Raw genomic sequence first — 21396 nt, forward strand, 5'->3', positions numbered from 1 at the left:
CCTTATACCCTAGTGAGAAGTCACAACTGGCTCCTTAGCACTGAAACCCATCTAACTCCACCCCACTGGACTCATTTTTAAGCTACCAGTCTCCATGGGCTGCCAGAACATCCTGCTTCCCTTCAGGCCAGCCAGAGCCCCTGAACTGGAGCTGCCTCCTCCATTCACTGGTGAAGGAGAAACCAAACAGCAGAGGTTGGAAACCAAATAGCAGAGGTTGCTCTTGGGTCTCTTTGAGGGGGAGGGCAGCCTTTTTATTAGGTTCAGATGTTGCTTTCTGCCCCAGGCCATGCTGGGAAGTAAAGCAGAGTGTGTTAATGTTGGCTGGAAGAGCCACTGTGGAAGCAGGCTCCAGTGAAGCAGGTTTGTTTCCTGGGGGAGTGGGGGAGATGGGCCAGCATGGGAGGCACAGGCACGAGCAAGGAGTCACCCCTTGCTGAGCTTCCCTTGCTCTCTAAAATCTCCCAGCAGTGAGTGGGAGATCAGCCACCCACGTCTCCAGGCTCTTGGGTACCTGCTGCCCCCTGGTCAGAGGCACCCACAGGGAGAGTTGGTCCCTGTGCTGAGCTGATGGGTTCCTCCTGGATCTGTTCCCTGTTGGGAGATGTGGAGGTGGAGGACTCTCTGTGAAGGGCAAGGCTGTTCTCCAGATGTTCTTTTTCACCATTAGGCAGTGTTTAAACACACTGTGATTTCCCTCCCCTCTTCTTTCAGAATGCACATAGAGGAGAGACCCCTGGAGGAGTGCAGCGCGTGGCAGGGGGAGGGCAAGGGAAACCTTCCCCAAAAGTGCTGAGTGGGGCTGCCCTTTGGCAGAGCTGGGCTCCAGAGGGTCCCTGCCAAGCCCGGGGGCCTTGGGAACTCGTGGCTCATTACCAGAGTGCCTCAGCCACGGCTGGGCTCACACATGGGGCTGGTGCTGCCAGAACAAGTCCTCGGGGACTCAGAAAGGAGAGTCTGCAGAGTTCAGGGCAGAGCTCTGCTCAGCAAAGCACCCTGAGCCTCAAAGGCTGCTCCTCCATTCCCTGCTCCACTCCACCTTCAGTCCACTTGGGAAACAGGCTCACACTAGAGCTGGAAGGATGCTCAACTCCTCTCCCAGACACTGAGGGACCTGCATGGCTCTGGGTACTCTCTCTCCTCTGGGTCAATGTATCTCAGGGTAAAGCTGGTGCTCAACCAGCCAAGGGTGCTCCAAGAGATGCTGCCATCCCAAAATGTCTCATTCACAGCTGGACTTGAAGTTAAAACCCCAGCTCTGCCCATCCAAGGCCATCCTCCTCATCCACAACAGCCCCATAATATGATGAGCATCGTGGCCTCTCTGAGCCGTGCTGGTCAGCAGATAAAATAAATGTCCTGGAAGTGCAGGCGCTAAAAAAGAATCGCTGTCGGAAGCACAGCAAAACCCATCTGTGAGTGGAAGAGGTCAAAGAAGAATACAAAGGCTTTTATTTCCTGGAGGCATTTGTCAGCAAGACAAATGTGGGTTTTTTAAAATTTGCTGCCATTTCCTAGCTGGCCGCCCACGCGAGCGCCAAATGGACTTTCACTGACACAAAGCTGAGTGCTGGCTTGTGTCCTTTGTAATCCAACTCTCAGGAATCAGGAGAGGAGTCGACTGGATCCCTGTTTGTTATCAGTGAGTGGGGGCATATTTAAAGGATATGGGCAGATTTCAACACTACATCTATAACTAGTTTATTGCTGGCGTGTTCCTCTCCTGCCCTTATTATTTATGTTGAAAATGATAAATGAGGGATTGATGATTCTGGCTGGTTCATGAATAATCAGGTTATTTCACTGCAAAGCCCCAGGGGAAGGTAATGTTTCCACAGTCCTCCATCAAAGAGAAAGCAGCTTGCACACGCGTGTGCGTCTGTTGTTCATTCCTCCACTGCTTTGTGTGGGTTTTGGCGTGGGTCTGCAACCTTCCCTCTGCAAGTGTGCCTATGCCCAGGCACTCCCATGCTGCACCCCGGTCCAAAATATTCCCCAGTCTACACAGTCCCTTGGCTTGGCCCTTTCCCAGTCCCTTGACCATCAACAGCAGCCACACATGGGGTGTTTGGAGCAGTTTGGTCTCCAGAGAAGGAGTGATGGGCATTTCAGTGTCCTGGGATAGGAGGATGCAGCCAGGAGCCCTGGGGAGAGGGGCATGGAGAGCCCCAACCATGGCAGTCAACTTGGAAGGAGCCCTTTTGTATTTCAAGGAGCTGCAAATAGCTGCTGGTCTCAGGATTTGCTTGTGAGACAGGAAGAACCTTGGGGAGATGATCTGAATGTTTATGTATATAGAAATGTCTAATCACCAGGCTCAGAACAGGCTCAGGAAGGGAATCTGGAGGTGGTTAGCTGGAGAGGAGGATATTTTTATGCTAGAAATGTGCTGTCCGCCTGTTTGCAGGGTAGGAAGGATACGATGAGAATCAAAGGCTTGGCAGGATGAGCATTTTCGTCCTCGTAGATGTGAACTCCCCATCTGCTGTGGACTCCAAGGCGTGGAACTGTTTAGATCAAATATCATTATTAGAAGCAGAAAATAGAGCCCATAAAACTCCCTCCTTACACCCCAAAAAAGCAATTCCAGGACCCTTTATCCTACTTGAGAACAAGCCATTCCTGCATTAATTTCCCTGCTGTGGCTGGGCTTGCTGCCAGGAGAAGGAGACTCAGTGCTTTGGCAGAAGATGCAGGGCCCTGGGGCAGGTCCTTGCTCCTCTGCAGTGTCACCACACCAGGGGATTTAGAAACAGAGCTGGGGCTGGGCAGTGTGGTGGCCAAGCCACGTTCCTGCCAGGCTGTGGAGGATTTGCAGGGGCTGCATCTGCAGTGGGAATTGCTCCTGCAGGCAAAGGGATGGAAACCAGAACTGGATCCACGTCCCATGGCTGGGCAGACACTGCTGAGGGCAGCTGGCAGTGCCAGCCTTGGAAGTCACCGTCCTGCCACCATGCCAAGCATCCAGAGGCCCCATGCAGCCACCCTGGGGGCTCATCTGCTGAGGCCAAGGTGCCCCTGGGGCACTGAACCTGCCACACAGGACACCAGGAGGTTGCAGAGCTGCATCTGAAGCATCCCAGGTGGATTCAGTCATCCTGGAATGGTTTCTGGGAGAAAGAGCTGTGAAGCCACAGGGTCAGCTCAGGGGACAGAGATGTGTCTGCTGTGACAGTCTTCCATTCCAGACTCCCCACAGAGCTGGATTAAGTGACAGTTCAGTGTCCTGTGCCAGAGGAGACAGTTCCTATAGGTGGCCATCACTCCAGGTGTGCTTCTGGTGACTCCTTCACATTGCAAGAGATTCCTGACGTTTTTGAGGACAATATAACCTCCAGCTGCTTGGCATTGCCTAGAACTTCCAAAGCCACTCCTGCAGGTCCAGGCTGCGACATTGCCATCTGCTGATGGAGAGCAAAGACCCAGCCTAAGATCTTGCACATGGTATTTGGACTGATGGTTTGGTAGCAGGGGGACGTTATTACTGCTCCAGGATCAGGTAAGGGTCTTTCTCGAGCAAATCTTTCCATTGTTTGTTAACTGTAAATAGCTGTGGAATGAAATTTGATGAAGGCATCTCTTGTTTCCTTACAGCTCTGCTTTGTTGAGTGGAATAGGGATCCCAGCCATGTGGAGTTTTATTATTATTTAATTTGTAGTTGCCCATAATCAGCAAATTCTTTTAGGTGAGGCTTTTGGCATTTCATATTCAGCATTCTTGCTGTCTGTAAAACCAGCCTAAACCTTTCCTTCTGTTCCTAAAGGCATCTAGTTTAAATTCAAAGTCCATCCATTATAACTTCAGCACCTTGTAATCCCTCAGAGATATGTGCAATTACTCTCTGAAATATCCCAGGAGCAAAACTAATACCAAGCATCATCTGCTTAAATTTACAACATCCAACTAGCACAGTAAAAGCCACTAGCTTAGGGGTTAGCTCATCTGAGCACACTTGCCAAAACACATATCCTGCATCTAATACTGCTTTTGCTGCTGAGGATTTAGCTGCCACCTCAGGAATCTTCATTGGACAGCACTCACATTTTATGGTTTTATTTAAATAGCAGGAGTGGATGCACATGTCCTTCATCTGGCATTTGGGTGTCAGCCAGTGAGCTCACCCGGCCTGCACAACCCCTGCCTTCTCCAAGTTGTTGTGTTTCCTCAGGTTCTTAGCCATGAGCTTGTCTCCCATCCTTCATCCTAGGAGCAGTTCAGCCATAATTTCTGTCAAAGGCTTGGGATGAGGACATGGGCACTTACGCTGCAGCTGAAGCAAATTCTTGCATAACATGGCTTTGCTTCTCCTTTCCATTCCTTAGAGTTTTACAGCCCTTTTCATCCAAGCCTATTGACTTCATCCCTATAAATCCAATGATTTTTCCATAAGGATTAGTGTCAGATTCTCCCTGCAGACATCTTGGGTCTTGGAAGACAAAGGAGTGTTCTACTAAGGGCTGGCTGGTGAGCTTGAGGCATTTACAGCCATGGCTTTAAAATGCACTTCATGGCCAGGAGGGGTTTCAGCCCCAGGGCAGCTCATCCACCACTGGGATTTGGGAAGCCAGGACATAGGAGGGATCCCAGTAGTGCACTGGAATGTGGACACCTGGATATGAAATAAGCACTGTGTGGGTTCTCCCTGCCCTTGAAGGCCATGGAAAAGCTGGGAGAGGAATTGTCTAGATCCAACACCAAGGTTTCATAGCTGGGTACAAGATGAAGCTGGAGAGGGAAATTTAGAGCAAAGAAATGGTAAAACTGACAACCAGGGAAATCCTGAAAGGTAAAACTGCCTCTGAGAGTTCCTCCTCAGCTTTTCAGCTTCCCTTGGGCACACAGAGCACGGTTTGCACATCACAGCACTGACTATGCCACAGCCACCCATCCACGGGAGCTGGGCTGAAATCCACAGAAAGGCATTTCTGGACACACCAGAAACAGAAAAAGGGCATTAGGCACCAAGGGATATGGAAGAGGAAGGAAACTCTGCACACATCAGCAAGAGGGTTTGAGCATTTTATTATGACATATAAATTTTGTCTTCTTAAATTACTCTCTATGAGTCGAACAGAAAGGGATTATGGTGGAGGAAGGAATATACAAAAATAAAAGGATATTGTGAGCTACTGCATCACCACATATACAACAGTAAAGTACTTTACAAGCACTTAGAGAATCAGACTTACAAAAATAAAAATATGACACATCCTTATGCATTTCCACCACTTATAAGTTCTCTTCTTCCTTCTCTAACCTTCAGACACCTTTCAATCCCATCCTCAGGTCACAATTCACATGATAGGATATTTTGCTCATTCTGATGGCCATTACAGTATCTGAAAAAGAATTAGTGCCTCCCAAGACTTATAAAATCCACTGGTTATAGAGCTTTAGGGGAGATGTTTAGAACAGATCAATTTGTGAGTGATCAGGTGATCCTCAGGGAGCAGACTTTATCTGGCAATAAAAATCTGAATATCCTACAAGAAGATCCATCGTCCCCTCTAAAGCATTCCCCCATCTCACAGAGGCACAGCTCTGTGCCTGTTTGATTGATGCACACAGAAACACCTCGTGAGCCTGGGGAATGCTGATGCTCACAGGCTTCAGCAGGAGCGAGTGACTGTGGCAGAGGATGGATCTGATTTTGTTTCAGCTCTAAAGAAGGCAAAGATGCCTCTTCCTACAGGAAAAGAGGCAGGTTAAAACCACAATGGCTAAATATCCTAGATCACAGTGTTCACACACAGAACCATTCACCTCTATGTCAGACTCACACAGTCTTTAGTCTTCAGTTTGCTCTACAAAGTCTTTTTTGCTCATTAGCCCTCTGGTGACCTTTCCCATTTTTTTTAAGACACACTCAACATAAATAGTAAATAGCATTCACTTCTCTGACCAGCAGCTCACTCAAACACTGCTATCAACACCCAAACACCATTTCAACAGTCCCAGAAAGTGTGCACCCAGGGTGCAGATCTGTCTGTATTTCACATTGATGAAAGTAGAGCTGGCTTAGGAAGGACAAAAAAAAAAAAGAAAAAGGCAAACAATAAAGACAAGCAGTAAACTTTTGGTCAAAGTTGTTCTCTGCAGTTTGTGCAACATATTCCACAGCTTCTAAAAGTTTAATATTTGGTCAGGGTTTCATCTTTTTGGCCCCAAATGCAATGACAGCAATGCAGACAGGCCAGACATGAGCACACTCTGTTGTATTCCAGGGCAAAAGAATCATAGGGATGAATGGGAGAGACCCCCCACCTTTGAGATAGGGACTTTCCATATTGAAAAAAACCAATCCTCCCCTCATCAAAAAAGATAAAGGCAGTGTCTGACTTTACCCATCAGGCTTGCAGAGCTGTGGGCAACATGCACATCAGGATCCTGGGGAGAAATAGTGTAGCCACAGTCCCAGCTATTCAAGGAAACTCACATTTCCATGGTCTAAATTTATCATTTGTATCTTTGAGAAAATATACAGGAACAAACATCTGTTGGCTGACATTAGCAACACTCCATTTAAAAGAAAAGCACCTCCCTAGTGGGACTAATTGTTCCTTTGAGAGGTACAAACACACTACAGGTATGGCACAAGGCACTTCTTGGCTGCCCAGAGTGATTCTTCATTAGCAACACAAAAACACAATTCAGTTTCTGGTGTTTAAGCAAAACAAAAAAAGTCATCCCTTTTCCCAGTCATGAGTAAGATGAACTTTGGCTTTTCTAGCACTGCCTAACCCAGCCACAGGGATGGGAGCAGCAGGGACAGAGTGGGCAGGCAGGCTGGGATGTGAGCCCAGGCAAGGGTGAAGACTTGACCCTCTGTGGTTTCCTTGACCTCAGGAAAAACCAAGTCCCTTTCCAACACCAGCTTTTGCTGAGAAGAAAATCAGCTTGTGATGGGCCCATGGCAGATACCATATAAGAAGGGATTTTTCAGAAATTTCTCCAGATCTCAGGCACTTGGCAATGTCCCAGTTTGGATGTGGTCCAGGGTGATAGTCCCACCATAGCCACCATGGCTACACAGCTCAAAGTGTGTTCAGCAGCCTAGGAACCCAAGCTGCTTTCTATCTTTTTTTTTTTTCCCCTAACATGGCAAAACCAGAAAAGCTGCTTAAACTCAAAGGAGCAGGAGCATGTTAGGTCACTTCTGGTGTATTTGCAGAGAAAACAAAGCATGAAGCTTCAAAGAGGCCTGGGCTGGGTGTGTGGGACCCTCCAGTGCCAAGGATGCAGCCCTCCACTGCACCCTCCTGGGGTCACATCACCTGAGACTTTGCCTCAGCAGCCCCTCTCCCTGTGTGATGAATGTCCAGGTTGAGGTTCAGTCTCTCTGCTGGATTTGTATTTGCACACTGGGCTTTTTTGGCTTGCCTTGAATTCTCTTTTACTGTTGCAGCTGATATTTGGGAAACAGAACTACCAGTGGCAGAGCGGGCAGAAACCTGCAGCGAGTCGTGATGAAAGGGACTTTTCTGGGGAAAAACTGTCCTGCTCAAAGACCAGCATGTTCAAGCACAGCAGCTCTGTGCTTGAAGCAGGGGAATAATCCAGCTGTTCAAAGCAGCAAAGCCTGATGTGTGGTGAGAATAGGGAGAGTCTGGCATCCCCTCGGCTCTGAGGTCAGCCTGTCTCCATCAGTGCCCTCTGTCATCGTGCAGGGATCTCCTGGGTGTGAGTATGGCCTTTCCTGTGGACTGCACTGCTGTCAGCCTGGGACCCTGCCCCTTGGCACAGACTCTTGGGGATGCAGGCACTGAGCCCTCCATGTGTCCCCAGGAAGGCAGAGGGGTATCTCCCCTGCTCCCAAGGCACAGCAGCAGCACGTGGCCAACAGGACGGACCTGAAGATGAACCAGCAAGTAAGTGCATCACCAACCTCACTGCACTGGGGCCATGTTCATCCAGGCACCAACTCCCTGCTGCCCAAGCCAGCTCTTCTGTTTGCTGGAGCCCTGGGGAGAAGGGTTGCTTCAGGCATAATAATCCCTTTGGAGGCAGATGCTGCTTTTCCAGGCTTTGATGCTGACAGACAGTGACAGCAGAATCTGACCACTTACAAATATAGTCCTTGTTTGTGCTGCTGTAAAGAATTCAACAGTAGGTGGAAGCCTTGGAAATCCTTTGAGGGGTTCTTCCTACCAAGTCCTAACTCCCAGTGGACAGGGAGAGTTCAGCACTGCCATAACACACACCTTTCAGCACTGACGATGCTCCAGCTGTCAGGATTGAAGTTTGTATTTAAAGACTTTATATTTACCTCTGGTGGAAAAACTGTGCTACATTTTAAACAAGAGAACTCTGTTTCATAAACCTTTCATAAAGGTCACAGTTCTGGTCACATTTACCAACTGCTTTTTGAAACTGATGGAAAAAGTATCTTTATAAGTCACTAATTTTATTATTTTTTCAAGTTTCTCAGACCTTTTTTTTTTTAAATCTCAGCGGGTTTGTGCGTCAACTGTTCTGGGCAATCAGCTACATCTTGTTGACATTGTTAATAGGCTTTCTGACTTGGCTGCTCAGCTGTGTTCTGAAATAACTCCATCAGACTCACAGCAAGTCAGGAACAAAATGGAAAGTTTAGCAGAGAGAAAGCTGGAAATTAATTTCCGGAGCTGTGTGGTTATTTCTAAGCCTGAGCAGCATGCAAAAATTCTTGGTAAGATTTTTGGAGACAATTCCATGCTATTTTCAAAAGTTACATGTTTGTGGGAATCGAGGCTCTTGCAGATTTTCAGCAAGAGACCAAAGTGAAGATATACCAGGAGATGGGATTCATGAGTGGGGAATGTTTTACCTTAGGATGGTTGCACTGACTCCTGCTCACTGTTTCTTGGTCCTGTTGCAGAGACAGTTCAGCTGTTTGTGAAGTTGCTGTTTTTAGTGCTACAGCCTGGCTGAGTTAGGGAAACCCAGATGGATTTGGGCTCTTCAATCTTTCAAGCTCTACACTGAGAAAGTCTGGCTGCTCCTCTACAGGCAGAAAAGCTGCCCATGCCACAAATATGGAAACTATTGAGAGGGTGAGTTAACTCTGCCCTGGCTTCAAAGAAACCAGGGAGCACCTTTCTGCTCTACACTCCTCTCTGCAATACAGCCACACCCTGAAACTCAGAAGGTCTGCAAGTGCATACAGATCCCTTAAATTAGGTGTTGGAGGCAGTGAACAGCATGGCACACTTGGTATGACAATACTTTTGTTAGAAGGGCGCTGGGCTCCTAAATCTCTCAGTGACTTTTAGAAACTAGCCCTTCAGCTGTTCATTTCCCTCAGTCTCCCTGCTTGCTCCTGGCTGGGCTCACAAAAGATGTGTCTGTGCATCACAGCAGGCCTTCCTCCCATCTCCTGGTTGTGCTGTGCTTTGCTATGGTATACAAACATCCAGCTGCCAGCAAGAGCTGGGGGACCTGTTTAAATCCTCTTTTTCTCGAGGTGACAGTCTCCACTCCTCTCAGGAAGTGAGGTGACTGCAGTGCTGTAATAGGGCAGCTCTCACTGAGAGGAGCTGTTGGAGCAAGCTGTGATGTACTGGTACAAATAACCACCTCCTCTGCATTTCAGCTCTCAAAGAGATCTGGCCTGGTGTGTGCTGGGCCGAACAGACGCTGACTCTGCAGTTGGTCTTCCCTTTGCAGAGACCAAAATAGCTCTGAAGCTTACAATGACTCTCACCTATGTGCTAGACAAGACCTACAGAGCTCATAAGGCATCATTCTGCAATGGGTAACAGGGTCCTTTGTCATCTTGACTTCATCTAAACACAAGCCAAAAATAGATACGCTCGGAGAAAAAAAAAAACAAAAACAAACAACCCAAAAATACAATCCAGATCATGAATGTCAGGAACGTCGCAAAATACAAGCCAGCCTCTCACTGATCAAAACCATCCTGTGCCCTGCAAGCCTCGAGAGCTGCTCTCCAGCCATGAATATTCAGTTGCCACCGAGCGAGGCCCAGCCAGAGCCCCGTGCAGGCCGTGGCCCGGCGGGGGTTGCGCGGGTGCCAGCAGCAGGGCGGATCAGAGGGTCTCGCTGTACATGACGCACGGGCTGGTTTCCTCGCAGAGTTCCAGCTGCACGCTGGAAGCAAACCAGCGCTTGGCACAGCCCAAGCTGTAGTTGAGGGTGGTCCGGTAAATGTTCTTGGCACGCTTAGGGAAAATGATGGTCGTGCTCTGAAACCTCACCGGCTTCTGGCGGGGCTCGAAGATCAGCTGGGACTTGTAGTTCCGCCAGGTGCAGTTGGGAGCGGCGATGATGGTCTCGCTGTAGGTGGTGACCGTGGGGATGGGGCCGTAGAAGATGTCATCCCGATAGTGCTTCTCCGAGTCGTACTTCACCTCGGAATTGCACCTGCAGAGGACAGCAAGGGATCAGGAGCACAGCCCAGGCAGCAAAGGAGGCAAGACAGGCAGGACTCTTCTCTAACCCTTCGAAGCTGGCAGCATTTACCACCTCCTACTGCACAGACACTGGGGAGGTGCCAACTCTGCAACCCAAAGCCAAGAGGACTCTCTGTCCTGCTGGGGAATCTTGTTGGAACCCCACCTTGCTGTGAATCCATCTCAGCATTTCTGCAATGTAGCAGAACCAGGGCAGAAAACACCTTGCTGCAGAGGGCACAAGCAACAACTCTTCTTCCTCTGGTTTTCTCCATAGGTCCCACTGGGACCTCAGCTCAGCCCTAAGAGCTATGCTGGAGGCAGACAAACACCTATAATGGACCTGTTGAGCTGTCAAGGCTGTTTGTCTTTTCTTTCATCATTGCACAAAAATGCCCAAACCAGCTAAAATCTAAGTGCTGGGAGATGAGGGGTGAGTATGCTTGTTGGAGCTTACAAAAAATCCAAGTAATTCTAAAAGAGCAGGTAAACTAAAGGGATATTGTGGGCTATGGCTGCCCAAGCCACTGGTCTCAAAGGAACTGGCCACCTGAAATGCCAACAGATGAAGAACCACACAAGGTAGGATGCCATGGCCCTGCCTTTTTTCTGCAGCCATCCAGAAAGGATGTGCAGACACCAGGCCAGAAAAAGGGCTTTTTCTGGAATCCCTAGCCATGGGGAACAGGACTTCCACTGATTTTCCCTGCTCCCCAAATGCTCCTCCAGCAATCAGCAGCCAAGGAATTTGCAGTTCCACGTAAAAAAGATTAAAAGCTGGGTGTGTGCTTGTCATTACCTCCACCCAGAGGGGGGCTGACTGATTGTGCACCGCGTGTAATCTGAGCTGCTGTAATGTATTTTGCACAGCTAGGGTGTAAGCAAGTCATTCAGCACACATAAAAAAAGACTCCGATGTAATCACCATTAAAACATGCCCGCTGGCAGTTCCTCAGCCAGCAGAGATTTACTGGGGTACATTTCCAGAGAGACTTTTGCATAGGTTGAGGGGGTTTACAGTCCTTCCACTGTCCCTGACCCAAGCTGTGTGTAAGTGCTCCCGCTGTTTGCAGGATTCCACATCAGCAAAAGAGCAAATGAAGACCAACATTTATCCATTGGCCACAGCACCAGCCCCACAGGAGGGCAGAACATCTCCATAAGTGGCTTGAGGGGCCATCTCCTCACACAGAGGAGCTCATTCAGTCTCTGAGGGCTGCCTAATGCTGGTTTCTCTGTGGCAAGAGCGAACAAAAACAGGTGACAATTAGAAGGGAGTTGCTTCTTCTGAAGATACAAGTCATCTGGGAACAGTACGAAGACCATCAGATTACTTAGTGGAGGCCATCAAGCCCACAGATGGTAATGGTTTTCTCTCACAGCCTTGGATTTTAGCTGGCCTTGGAAGGAAAGCTGCCTTCTGTTAAAACCTCCCTCCAGATCTTGCCTCCTCCTCTCTGCTTGTGCTGCTGTCCGTGGCTTTAATTCAGGAATTACCCTCCCACCTGTCCTTCCCTTTCCATCAAAAAAAACATGACTCCCATTTGTAAATACATTTTAATTTTTGGCAGAAGCACCAGCAAAAAGATAGAAATCCCCATCTACCCACCCAATCCCATCTGTACCTGATTTCCTGCACAGGCTCAGGGTTGACCTCAATGCTTTCTCCAAAAAACACCGGGTACATTCGAGGCCTTATCTCTGGCATGGACGGGTTCAGGAGCAGGTAAGGCATCTGCAGGGAAGGAGAGCACAGCAAGTGTTGGAACACGACAGGTGGGGCTGGCACAGTTCATAACGTGCTGTGGCTGGCAGTTGAGCAGCCTAACAGAACACCTGGACTGTCCTCACCAACCAACACCTCCCTCTGCCCCAGCACACCTCCCAGGTACGTGACTGTGCCCACATCTCTGTCACTTCTTGCTGCAGTATCTGTTTGTTGCAATTTAACCTTGCCTTTCCTTCTTCCTTTCTTGTTCCTCATAGGAATTGCAATTGTTTTCAAGTTTTCTTTAGCCCTGATGTTGCCTTTACTGATAGGAATTAACAAGTCTTAAAAAACTCAAAATGGAGAAGTGCTCCATGTCTGACCTAAGACAGCGATAGGGCCTAAGGCTGCTGACTTGAAGGATGTAGGTTTACTGAAGTGAGACATGTATATGTATTTTTATAGATATACATACAAATATGTACATAAAATCATGTTTCCCTTGAAACAATCCAGCAGAGGAAGTGATAGATTTGCTGTTCCCGAAGTCTCCGTGCCAAAAATGGCTCTTGTGCTCCAAAGGACATTCTTGTTAACCATAAAACTGAGGGTGGGGTGAGACACTGGGGCACCTTGTGGCCTCTGCAATGCAGGAAGCCAGTTGCAAGCCAGCACTTTATAACGAATGGAGAGGCTCCAATTCATGACACCAAAAACTGGATTTTTAAGACTAACTGCACTGTGAACTTACTCTGACAAATTGTCACAGACCAGCCTAGGCTCCTCTGCCCACCACAGAAATGACTAATCCCACTAGATTTTATACTGGAGTGCTCTTAAACACCAGTTCCCACATATGGGGATCCTGTGTCTGGAGCCTGGACCAAACCCAGCAGCTAATTCAGCCTAATCCTGCCCTCCTGGAAAAATGTCACTGCAGGTTTCAGTCTCTGCCACAACTTTTCTGTCAGCAGATATTTATGACGCACAGGGACACAGGATCTCTTTAAAGGAGATGGCTGGCAGCCTCTGTGCTGTCTGTAGATGGCTAGCTGAGGTCTGCTTTCCTCTACTGGTTTGGGCCTTCTGCCTCAGGCTAAGGCAAAAAATGTCACTGCTCCATCTGAATTTGCCAAGCCATTTAATTCTGTGTCCCAAAGCCACAAAGCTGTTTCTTCTTTTCATACTGCAATTTCCCTGGACTTTACAACTGTGTAAAGTTATACTATTAAGTAAAATGGCCAACCCCTCTTTTTGATTGAATACTGTTCCATTGTCAAAACAGAACAGTATCTGCATAGTTATAGGGGGAAAAAAAGAAAAAAAAAATATATATGTTCACCCTCCCTAGCAAACACTGGCCAAAAGGCAAAGTTCATTCCTGAATTGCTTTCAACACTCTTGACAGGGGAGGGCAAGGGCAGCCTTTCTGGTCATAAATAAAGCTCTTTGCTTCTGAAATGTGAATTGTTTACATCAGACAAGCCTCAGTTCACAAGGGTGCAGATGTCCAGCTTGTAACAGTCTGCACAAGGCCAGAGCTCTTCTAAAGACATTCTGTACATAAGAAGAGGTTCCTTTGGGTGCAGGCGTCAAACACCATTTGCACATGCTCATGAGCTTTGTGAACAGCAGGCAGGCTGCCCTTTGGGGGTTCACCTGTACAGGGATGCAGATTGCTTGAACTGGTGAAGGAAACAAGGCTGGGGATACACGTCCCTCCTTTAAAGAAGCAGTTTCAAAGAAGTGCTTCCAGGCAAACAAGCCTTCACACTTCTTGCTAACAAATGCTGACACTAAGTGTGCTCCGAACATCCCCAGGATGCAGGAGATGTTATGAAGTCTTTCCTGTGGCTTAGCAGGAACATTGCTGGGGCATCTGGCCCCCAGTGTGTGCATGGGAAAAGCCCTCCCAGCCCGCTGAGCGCCGGGGGTGCTGCTCGGTCAGAGCGTGGGCACGGCGGCAATCGCCGTCTGTGCAGAGCACAAGTCCCACAGCAGGGAACAGGAAACAAGAACACGCTGCAGAAACACCACCAGTGTGCACGGAGAAACAGAGGTGCTGGATGCACGACTGACATCAATCAGAGTCAAAAATCTGCTGCTGAACTTGGTGAGAGCAGGATTAAGCGTTCTCCAGGTTAGTGCTGGATGGGGTGTGATGAGACTGTTTCCATTGGGGGTTACAGTTAACCTTGCTCTGGGCAGGGAAGGGTGGCAAAAGGCATTTCATAGGCTGTGGATGAGCAGACCTGCAGGCTTGGCTTAGTTTAGAAAGCTGAACAACTGAGAACACTGGCAGGCCAAGGCCAGGATTTCTGCTGCCTGTCAAGACCATTACAGACTCAGATCTCTCTTCTGTGGGCTGCTGCAGGTCAGAAACTTTGAAGTAACCTGGAAGTCTGCACATGGAAGATGTAAATAACTTACAAATCATGGCCTAAAAATAGAGATCTCTAAGATCCTGCAGGCTGCTCACCAAACAGCAACTGATTTGCTTGCACAGCTTGAAGGGGTCACTAAACAGCAACCACAGGTTTCACACAGCAGCCACCGAAAGGCACCTCAGGTGACATTTTGTTTTCCCTCCAGTGATCTTCTGAAATGTCGGCTCCTGCAAGTCACCTGGAGCTGGGAAGCAAGGAACAGGGGATATGAGCTTTCCAAAAGATTTGTCTTTGGGGCTGAAATGTTATATGCTTGGCACATGTCAAAAGCTGGCTTTTTGGCAAGAGTTTGACACCGACTCCTTCCAATCTGCTTTAAGGAAAAAAACCAAAAATGTTCTGCCTGTCAAAAAAATACTGACTCAATTCTTTTTCCTTCTGCACAGGAATGGTTGAAAGAGGAGGAGCACTGGACTGCTGAGCTCCCTGAGAAAATCAGGACCCCTGGCTCGTTTCTAGGAATCACTTGGTGATCTCCAGACGCTCCACAAATAAGGTAGGTTTCTGTATTATCCTGCACTATGGATAGACTGGCAGGCAGCAGAGCTTGCTGCACACTCCTGGGGGTCACTGATGGTGAAGAGGAGAAGTCCACATCACTTCAGACCAGGCTGTCCATGAGTGATCCATAGTCGAGGTCTGTCTATCCATGGGTTGCTGTGCTGGAACACCTGCAGTGGGGACCTGGTCCATCTGTCCCCACTAACTGGAGCTGTGCCAGCACTTACCAGATGAAGCTTCACAAAAGACACCACAACCCTGGCATCTTCAAGGACAGAAGGGGTCTGGCAAGGAAGGTTGAGAAGACAAAATGAAAGATACCGGAGATATCAAAAAAGTGACTCCCATTTTTACTACTTGATCCAAGGTGAATATTAGGCAGTAAATGAGCTTTTATTTTTATTTCTTCTCTAGTACATAATTTGTGTCAACCAGCAAAGAGTTACAGTAGTATTAAAAAGTTGAAGAGCTTTCTTGTTTGGCTGCATTTTTCCCTCTGCCTTAACTCTGATGCCTTTCAGGCATGTAACGGCCTGGGCAGCTAAACTCTGCTTTTTGCAAGTAGCAGATAGATAAACACAGATAAAATTGGTTGCTGAATGGAATTCAATCTACAGCCCATCGACAGCATTGCCTGTTCTTTAGCTGCCAAATTCCAGGCAGCAAAGCAAGAAAAAGGAAAGGAAATTAACATGACTTGAAGTAAATAAACCCCCAAAACCTTTCCCCAGAGAGCATAAAGAACCAGAACTGACTGACTCCTTTTGCTATGGTCATTATATGGAAGGCACTAAGATGTGGCATTAGATCTCTAGGGACTGTAAGGGGAAACAGCTTTCCAAGTGTCAGGACTACAAACAGGATACAGCTTCCCAAATTCCCAGCTCCTAACTGAGCTAGGGCATAAGCAAATCTCTCACCACATTTTCCCACTATGGTAACATGTCAGGTCCATGAAAATGTCACTTTGCTCAGCTGTTATTTACAGCTATAATGAAAGATCTGGCTGAGTTATTTGACACACATCTACATTCTCCGCTCTAGAAGATAAGCAATATTTGTTTAACAGACCATTTATTTTCCCAATATCTGCACGTATTGCACATTACGAGTAATTTATACCAGAGCCGGATGAGATTATATTGGGAGGTGATAACAGAAAATGCAAAGCTCAGGTAGAAAGCAGGGGTTTATTATTTCAAAGAATTACATCCTTCCTGCTTATCTCCCTCCTTTATTTCAAGTGGGAAATGTGTGCTACTTTGCTTATTGTCCACAGGGTTACGTAGGGACACAATGGAAATTCAAGAGCTAGAAGACATCACCCTCGGTGTCTTTCATCAGAGCCATGCTTTTCAGAGCAGATGATGAGATCCCAATGCCTGCTTCCCTGATCTGCCCAGAAGGGACATCTGTCACATCAGGTGAGGCCAATCAAGTGAGGCCCAGAGCCATGCCCTGTCCATCAAGGAGGAAGAGGAGCGGGTGCATATCCAGAACTGGGTGGGGCTGAGGGCCAGGGAACAGCCAGGTGGGATTAGCCTTTGCCAGGAGAGGACACAGGCGTGGAGCTGAAGCTGGGGGAATTCCTGCAGGATCCAGTCCCGTGGGAGTGGCTCAGAAGTGGGTCAGGATGCCAGGCTGCCAGCAAGCCCTGAGGCAAACCCTGCTGTGCTGCCAGATGGGTGCCTTGCTCCCCGCGCCAGCCTGGGGCTTCCCCAGAGCTGCTGGGACCCACGGGAGTCACGTCCCCTGCCTCGTGTGTGGGCTGCAAGCTGCCTCAGCTCGGGGTGCTGGGCCTCCCTCTCACGTGTGCTTTCAGTGTAGGTGCTGACAGGTATGGAAATTACACATGGAAAACCTTTGATGGCCGTGTTCCTCACCCAGCCCCTACAGATACTGCCCCATTCCTGAAGCACTTTCAGTGCAGGATGAGATGCTGGCTCTGTGACCCAAGGGGTCTTCAAAATGCTGCATGTCAGGAAGAGATGTTCTTTTGGGTTTTTTTAATATGAGCCATTAATCCAACAGGGTTGGCACAATTGCTGACTTGGACCACGTTGTTGGGACCCCACTGTTGTCTGTGAAGGCTGTGCCAAGGGGCAAGGTCTCCTTCTCCATACTTGAGATGAAGCTGGAATCTCCTCCCACCACCCAAGAGCGATTCTGAATCATTCTTGCTGCGGAATGTAAGTAGAAATTCCCTACATCCCCACAGCTGATTCAATGGCATATAGTCCCACAGAAGTCATTGCTCACTGAGGCAGGTTGAGTGCACAAATATTTAAACCTTACAAGGTAAAAGGAACTCACTGCAGTGGCAAAAGCTCCCTTCACTATTGGGAAGGAACATAAAATCTGCTGCTTCAAGAACACACAATGGATAGTTCTGCAGATGAATGTGAGCTTGATGTCCCCTGATATCCATTAGGAGTTGTGTGATGGATACAAAGCACTTATTTCAGCACAGTCTAAAAGCAGTTCTTCTAGCCCAAATCAGTAACCCAGGGCAAGAACAACAGGGAAAACTCTAAGCAGATCTGGGTACTTTGATGTCATTTCATTCCCCACGCTTTCAGCAACTGCATCTTTGTGCATATTATTAGGATTTATTTTGTTGTATTTCTGTTCCTTTTGACCCAGCTTTACAGACACAGTCTAGAGAATTCAGTAACCCAAGTCATAAGAATCAATTTAATAATGTTTCAGATTTAAAAGGCAGAACTAGGTAAAAGTCACCTTCTATTTTCCTTAGGATATTTGCACTTAAGCACAAAACACTTGACAAATTCCCTACATGGATTTTATTTGAAGAAATAAAAGCCAATTTATCCTGCACTACAAGTAAAATGAAAAAAAAAAAAGTCCCTAAATGGTGTTGAACTTGTGGTATTTATGACTCTGGCCCTAAATTGCCTTTCATATTTTCTTGGATCCCAAAGCTGTTCCCAAACTGGCTGGTTAAATGTGAATAAATGGTGCATTGTCTTTGAAACAAAGTTGTGCTTATTAAAGAGCAGAGAGTTTACTTTTTCAGAGTCACAGTTAATAACACAGAGCAGAGAGAGCACAGATTTTACACACAAGAAAGTCTTCGATAAGGGCATGCAATCTCCTTTTAGTCTCCATGAGAAGGGCTGTCCTAAAGCAGAAAAATTTTGTAACATATTTGTGAAGTTGGAGCAAAATAGCTGACTGCAGAAGAATGCAACTGAGTTCAGAGTGGTGGTTTGATAGTTCTGCAGCAAAGAATAGTATGAAATACTTCACTCAGATCTGGAATGTTGTTTCCTTCACCTGACAGCAATTTATTGTAACTGTACATAGTAGAACCTTGGCTGCTGGTGACTGAGTTATGTATGGTTTTATAGTATTCCAACACAAAGAGTGCAGGTTGTGTTCCTGGCTCTGTCACGTTTATAAGCAAAACAACCACTAATATAACAGGCGATTAAAACCAGCATTTCTTGGTGTGCAAATAGCTGCAATTATTGATTTGCCAATTCTGCATGCTCTGATGAACAGCAGAGGAATAGACTTAAACAGAAGCACATTCATGGGTTGCATAACTGCTCATAGATCTGCAAGCCCTTGTAAAATGGCAAAATTAAAGCTAATTAGACACTGCAATTTAGAAGTATGAAGCAAGCAATACTCTTCATATTTTTCCTGCTTTAGTATGAGCTGCAAGTACAGTATTTGCACAGTGGAAATGAGAGGAAGTGAAACTCTCTGCAGTCAAATAGAGTGAAAATTCCTATTTACTTCATTATTTTGCAGTGAACCAAACAGAGTTAAGAGCAGAGCCCAGCACCACTCCAAATAACACAGTCCAACTGGTTCCAGCATTTGGATCCCTGCAAACTTCTGTACCTGCTAAGAGCATAGAATTCCATACATTCCCAATGTATGGAACCCATACTCTAAGCAGAAGCCCTTGCAATATGATGCAGAATTTGGAAGCATCTACAGTGTAAGCTTGTCTAAAATGTTCATTAATGATCAAAACAACTGAAAAACTTTACCTTATACAGATCACAGGAATAACTTTTTTCCCTGTAGGAGTCAAGCACTAAAACTCTTAATCCCAACAGCCCATGAATTGAAATAAATTTTCTCATGTTCTTTCTTCTTCGATATCTAAGAACTTTCTTGGATGGTGTGGTGGCCAACTGTCATATGACTGGAATGGTGACTGTCATATCCCCATTACAGAGTTTTGCAGACACCTTCACCCCTGCCGTTTTTTGCTCCAGCAGCCTCACTCACATTCCTCCCCAATTTTACTTTACAGACACACAGGAACAAGCCTGATGCTGCCAAATCAGAGGCGTGTGGGTAACTTTGTACATAAACACTCCCATCGAGATGGCACACACGCCCAGGCATCTGCAGGTAAGGCTCCATATTAGGAACTGCGGCGTTAGCAGGTTTGAGATTTGACTTTCATAATAAGCCCTCACACCCTCACCACTGTGAGGAGTCATTGTTCATGGGGAAGGTTTTGGCATGTTCAGGAGTAAAAGGCAGTTTTCAGTAATATGCTCAAAAGGCCTTAGAACTTGAGAAAGTGCACAAGGGTGTGAGGAGTCATTGCAAAATGTCTCTATGGGAAAGAAGTCTAAATTGTCACTAAACCAGAGGTAGATACATTTTTCTCATGGAAAGATTTGTGCTGCAGTTGTAAGCCAATTAACCACATTGAATACACCTACAAACATCTTTTATACATGTTTAAAAAAAATTTTAAGAGCCCTGGGGAAGAACTTTCATCATCCTTTAAAAACCTCCACCACCATTGCTTATGCTCTGAACGCTGTGTTTTAAAAACAGGTTTTATAGCTCAGGGATAGAAATAAACAAATAAAGCAAAATAATAGTGATAATAAATCTACCCAGATCCTACTCCACATTCAAGTGCTCCACTGGCACTCCATCAGGCTGACCGAGACCTGCAGCGCTGTGCCAGCTGTCTGAGCTTACAAACCACTACCCCCGCTCTGCTCGGCCGCCAGCGGACAAACCTCTCACACAGGCTCATGCCACAAAGCCCGGCTCCAGCAAGGGCAGAGGCACGCAGCCCTTCCCATACCCTGTCCCCAGCATCTCCCCGGACACACGTCCCTACCCTGCCCCAGCTAAAGGGCACTTTTGTCTCTCTTTCAGCCACGGCTCCAGCAAACGCGGCTTCACGCTCCTCACAAAACAGATGCGGGATGCCAGGGTGTAATGATGGCTGGGAGCCAGACACCCCTGCTTCGGTCCGGATGGATGCAGCTCCAACCTGTACCTACCAGGCAGAGCAGTGTCACTGAGAAAAAACGACGCTTTTCTCTTCCGAAGGTGGGCAGGGGAGCTTGGTTCAGACTCGGGGGTTTCACTCCCCCACCGTTATTAGAGTTCACCCAGCCAAGCTGCCAACACTCTGTGAGTGTATGCAAAACCCCTGCCCGGCACCGGGCCAAGCGCTGCCTGGCACAGCAGCGCCGCTGCCAATACCGGACCGCAGCCGCCACGGGCAGCCCGGAGTGCCCTCGGCGGGCGAGGGGCACTGCGGGGGGAACTCAGCCCAGAGGAGCCCGGGCAGTGGTCACAGGCGCCCTCCTGCCTTTCCCCCGCGGGGCCCGGAGGGGACAGAGCCCGGTGCCCGGGTTTGGCTCTTACCACTTTGCCGTCCTTGGCTTCTCGCCGGTGGCCCGGGGCTGGGGGGTCCGCACCGCCGCTGCCCCCTGCTCGGCCCTCACCGGGCGACAGGGAGTAGAAGGGGGGGCTGGGGCTGGGGGGCAGCCCCGAGTCCGGACTGTCCAGCAAGCCTTCCCGGCTCTTCTCCTTCAGGCTCTCGTCCATCCCTTGCAGCTGGAGGTGACCTACCATGTCTGGGGGACAGCGAGGGGGCCGCGGCGGGAGAAAATCCTCCAGCGCCGCCCGCCGCGGAGGGAGGGAAGGGGAAGGGAGCCCGGGGGGCCCCTCCTGCGTCCCGACCGCCGCTACCAGCCTGCCGGAGCCCGGTGCTGCGCGGGGCAGCGCCAGCATCAGCCAGACCGGGGTGTCCCGGCCGCCTCCCCTCCACCGGCCCTGGCCCTGCCCGCCCCGCCGCCCCCGCCCTCAGGCGTTCCCAGGGGAGGGAAGCGAAGCCCGATCCCCCCGCCCAGCCCCGCGGGGACGCGGCCGAGTACGCGCGGCAGCGCCCGGGGCGGCCCCGCCGGCAGGGAGCGCTGGGCGCGGCGGGGGACGGGATGGGGACGGGACAGGGATGCGCCGCGCTCGTCCACAGCCTGCGCCGCCCGCCGCCTCCCGGCGGCTCATTTATCCGGAGAGGGTGGGAGGGAGCCGGGCAGCGCCCTCCCC

General features: G+C 48.5%; 1 protein-coding gene across 1 annotated transcript; it reads right to left on the reverse strand.

Moving 5' to 3' along the window:
- Window positions 1–5004: 5004 nt before the first annotated feature.
- Window positions 5005–21081, reverse strand: RFLNA (refilin A). Its single transcript, XM_036393630.2, has 3 exons — window positions 20713–21081; window positions 12018–12127; window positions 5005–10363 (listed from the first exon to the last, which is right to left on the reverse strand). The coding sequence occupies exons 1-3, from the start codon at window positions 21079–21081 to the stop codon at window positions 10030–10032; spliced, it is 813 nt and encodes a 270-aa protein (XP_036249523.2). The 3' UTR covers window positions 5005–10029.
- Window positions 21082–21396: the final 315 nt, after the last annotated feature.

The sequence above is a fragment of the Molothrus ater genome, chromosome 18 (assembly GCF_012460135.2).
Source record: "Molothrus ater isolate BHLD 08-10-18 breed brown headed cowbird chromosome 18, BPBGC_Mater_1.1, whole genome shotgun sequence".
In the NCBI taxonomy this organism is placed as follows: Eukaryota; Metazoa; Chordata; class Aves; order Passeriformes; family Icteridae; genus Molothrus; species Molothrus ater.

Excerpts from the sequence above, each read along its gene's own strand:
- RFLNA (XM_036393630.2), bottom strand. The coding sequence starts at position 21,081 with ATGCTGGCGCTGCCCCGCGCAGCACCGGGCTCCGGCAGGCTGGTAGCG. Across the intron at positions 12,128-20,712 it reads AAGCCAAGGACGGCAAAGTG|ATGCCTTACCTGCTCCTGAA; the intron begins GTAAGAGCCAAA and ends CCTTCCCTGCAG. Across the intron at positions 10,364-12,017 it reads GAGCCTGTGCAGGAAATCAG|GTGCAATTCCGAGGTGAAGT; the intron begins GTACAGATGGGA and ends TGTCCTCTGCAG.